At 46.3% G+C, this 4050-nt stretch overlaps 1 protein-coding gene across 1 annotated transcript in view; it reads left to right on the top strand.

Annotated features, from left to right (window-relative positions):
• ATG2A (autophagy related 2A) overlaps window positions 1-4050 on the top strand; it is a gene marked incomplete at its 5' end in the record, with an annotated part of 59137 nt that overhangs the window by 10375 nt on the left and 44712 nt on the right. The window contains 2 exons of the mRNA XM_029286649.1: window positions 1265-1340; window positions 3589-3844. Of these exons, the coding sequence (XP_029142482.1) occupies window positions 1265-1340; window positions 3589-3844 (332 nt within the window). The remainder of the gene's footprint in view (window positions 1-1264; window positions 1341-3588; window positions 3845-4050) is intronic.

Raw genomic sequence — 4050 nt, 5'->3', positions numbered from 1 at the left:
CTTCCTTAATCTTTCTCCGTTGTTTCTAACTGCTTTGTGAATCTCAGTGATACTTCCTTCAGGCACATCTGTGGGGACCAGAATTTGCAGCCCAGAATGATGACACTCAAACCAAGCCCTTTTGCCCAGTTTACTACTAAAGTACAACGAAAGAGTTCTCTACCATAATAGTAATTAACACTCCTAGAAGTGTAACAAATAACCCCTGGAAAGGCTGCAGAGAAGAGCCATAAAGATGAATAGGGGACGGGAGGCTAAAACATATGAAGGTTGCAGGAATTGGGTATGTCTGGTTTAATGAAAAGAAGGAGTGACATGTTAGCAGTGTTTCAGTATTTGAGGGGCTGCCACAAAGAAGAGGGGGGGGGGGGGTCAGCTTATTCTCCAGAGCACCTGAGGGCAAGGCAAGAAGCAACAGTTGGAAACTAATCAAGGAGAGAAGCAACCTGGAACTAAGGAGAAATTTCCTCACAGTGAGGATGATTAACCAGTGGAACAGCTGGCCTCCAGAAGTTGTGGGTGCTCTATAGCTGGAGGCTTTGAAGAAGAGACTGGACAGCCACCTGTCTGGAATGCTATAGTTTTTCCTGCCTTGAGCAGAGGGTTGGAGTAGAAGACCTCCAAGGTCTCTTCTAACTCTACTCTATGCTCAAAGTCCTGGAAGTGATCTTTCCTCCATTTATTTATTAGATTTATATGCCACCGATCTCACTATCAAGTGCCTCTGGGAATCTTACAGTATCACAAATGACAATATGGACACCTAGAAAATTAAAAAAAATTAATCGAGTTCTAATTAACATTTTGATGATATGATTATTTCTCTTGATTTACTGATTTTCATTTCTTACTTTTGATGGTTAGGATTTTTTGAGATTTTATTAGTAGTGTTTACTTAATAGATCAACGTATTTGTTTACTAATTGTTTTTAATATGTTATAGTCTAGGCTTTGGTAAAAATGGTTGAATATGATATTTACTCATTATTTTGATCCAGACAGTAGCTTGTTTGTTGAAATATGTGATTGTACCTATCCTTATTTTACCCTAATTCCTTACTCCCCTTCCCTTCCCCTTTCCTTCCACCCCTCCCTTTACCATACCTGTATTGTTCCTATTTTTCCTCATTTATATAAACTTAATAACATTTTGTTTAAAAAAAAAATTAAAAATATTAAAACAGACATTCAGATCAAAAGCGTAAAACTTACAGCATTAAAATTAACATTTAAAAAACACATTAATATGAACCTTCCTTCACAGCTGATCCTAGGAAGCCCCCGGCGTTACAGACGGCTGCCTTTTGCCTCAACCCTGCCAGGTCTCAATAAGATACCAGGTAAGTTGGTTTTTCCTGCAGTTTTACAGGGAGGTGGGAAAAGATGGGGAGAACGCTACGATTCTTCGTTGTTTCCTTCTTGCAACCAGTCTGAGCACCTGAACGCTGCATGAAATACAGTTAAATATCCTTTTCTTTTAAAAAAAAAGATGAGATAGGTAGTCCTCAATTTATATCTAGAGTTGAGCCTAAAATTTGCATTCCTAAGCAAGACAGCTATTAAATGAGTTTTGCCCCACTTTACGGCCTGTCTTGTCACAGTTGTTAAGTGAAGCGTTGCAGTTGTTAAGCGAGTAACACGGTTGTTAAGTGATTCTGGCTTCCCCATTGACTTTACTTGTCAGAAGGGGATGATCACTTGACCCCGGGATACTGCGACCGTCATAAATCTGAGTCAGTTGCCAAGCGTCTGAATTTTGATCACGTGACCGTAGGGAATGCCGCAACGTTCGTAAGTGTGAAAACGTCCATAAGTCATTTCTTTCAGGGCCATTTTAATTTCAAACGGTCACTAAACGAACGTTGTAAGTCAAGGACTACTTGTACTATAGATTAAAGCAGGGCTTTTCAACCTTTTCACCCATTGCACCACTTTTAGAATATGGCAATATTCGAGTACCACCAGTAGCCTAGCAAGGTGTCAAAAACTTGATGACCAAAAAAAAAAAAAAGGAAAAAAGTGATAAAATACAAGTAGTCCTCGACTTACAACAGTTTGCTTAGTGACTGTTCAAAGTTACAATGGCACTGAAAAAAGTGACTTATGACCATTTTCCACACTTATAACCGTTGCAGCATCCCCAGTGTCAATCTACATTTGGATGCTTGGCAACTGATCCATATTTATGATGGTCCCAGTGTCCCAGGATCATGTGATCCCCTTCTGACGAACAAAGTCAGCGGAGAAACAAGATTCACTCCTTTTATATCGTCTCTTTTCTCATCCCTCTTTTATATCCTCTCTTCTCTCCCCTTCTTTTATAGCCTCTCTTCTCTCCCCTTCTTTTATATCCTTTCACTCCCCTTCTTTTATATCCTCGCTTCTCTTCCCCTCTTTTATAGCCTCTCCTCCCTCTTTTATATCCTTTCTCTCCATTCTTCTTTTATATCCTCTCTTCTCTCCCCTTCTTTTATAGCCTCTCCTCTCTTCCCCCCTTTTCTCTTCCGTGCACCTCCAGCTGATTCTCTGTCTCTTTTTTGCAGTCTCCTTCTCTTTCCCCTCCCCCTTGTCTTTTTTTTCTCTCCCTCCCCTGCCAAAACCTCCTTTTATGGCAGTGGTTCTCAACCTTTTTAATGCTGCGACCCCAACCGGTCGTAAGTCGAGGACTAAACCGGTCGTAAGTCGAGGACTACCCAACCGGTCGTAAGTCGAGGACTTTCCCTGCCCGGGAGCGCCGCGCATGCGTGGTTCCGCCCCCTGCGCCGGCCGAGGCGTAGCTGGCAAGCGGCAGAGACGGAGCAGGCCGACCACCAGCTGGCCCAGCCCAAGGGACCTGCCGGAAAAGGGAAAAAGTGGCAGACAAAAAGAATGGCGGACAGCCTTGCTTGGCGACCCCCGTGAAATGGTCGATCGACCCCAAATGGGGTCCCGACCCACAGGTTGAGAACCACTGTTTTATGGCCTCTCTTCTCTCCCCTCGCCCCCTCCTTTTCTCTTCCGTGGGAAGTGCCAATCCTGGGCTTCTGTCTCGCCCCTGCAACCCTGCAGAAATGCGAGCTGATCCTGGGCTTCTGCCCAGCCCCCATAGCCCTGCCGAAGTGCCGATCAGCTGTAGCTGCTTGCAGCGATCGTGGGCTTTGCTCAGCCGCAACAGCCCTCCTTCGAACTGGGGCATTTCCAACCAAGTTGCCTTTTCTCTTCCGGGCACCTCCAGCTCCCAGAAGCTCCGATCGACTGGAGCCCAGCACTGATCCTGGCACCTCTGCCGAGCCCCAACAGCCCTGCAGCTCCAGCTCTCTCCCTCAGGCTTGTGCGATGCTCAGCTCATTCCTCTCCCCCTCCGCTACCATTTCTAGGATGGTCACGTACCACCTGCCAGGTGCCAAAATACCACAGGTGGTATGCGTACCCCCAGTTGAAAAGCCCTGGATTAGAGTTTTTCAACCTCAGCAGCTTGAAGAGATGTGGACTTCAACTCCCAGAATCCCCCATTGGATCATGGAATCCCAGCTGAGTGTTTCTCAGTCTCAACAGGTGTGGAGTTCAAGTCCCAGCATTCCAATTCTCGTTTCCCTTCTTTCCTTTCAGGCAAGGCAGGCCCCTTGCCGCCCCCCTCCTTGGACAGCCAGCGTCCCGAGATGCTGCTGCGGGTGACTGTCGGGGGGCTGACCGTGACCCTGCTCCATCAGCCACCTGGACTTTTCCCATCGGATGTCCTCTCCCTCGGATTAGCTCAGCATTTCTTCTCCCAGCTGGGGGGTCTGAAGGACACCGCCTTCGGAGGCCGGGATTTCCATCCCCTGCGCCACTGCTTTGAGGAGGCCATTCCACGCAGCCATGTCAGGTGAGTCCAGGCCAGGGTTTCCCATTCTTAGAGACTTTAAGATGGGTGGACTTCAACTCCCAGAATTCCCCATTCAACCAGTGTTTCCTGCTCTTAGCCACTTTAAGATAGGTGGACTTAATTCCCAGAATTCCCCATTCAACCAGTGTTTCCTGCTCTTAGCCACTTTAAGATAGGTGGACTTAATTCCCAGAATTTGCCAGCCA

The sequence above is a fragment of the Protobothrops mucrosquamatus genome, unplaced genomic scaffold (genome assembly GCF_001527695.2).
Source record: "Protobothrops mucrosquamatus isolate PMUCROS unplaced genomic scaffold, P.Mucros_1.0 scaffold4398, whole genome shotgun sequence".
In the NCBI taxonomy this organism is placed as follows: domain Eukaryota; kingdom Metazoa; phylum Chordata; class Lepidosauria; order Squamata; family Viperidae; genus Protobothrops; species Protobothrops mucrosquamatus.
Note: the sequence above shows the minus strand (reverse complement) of the source record. Positions and strands in the feature narration are given on the sequence as shown.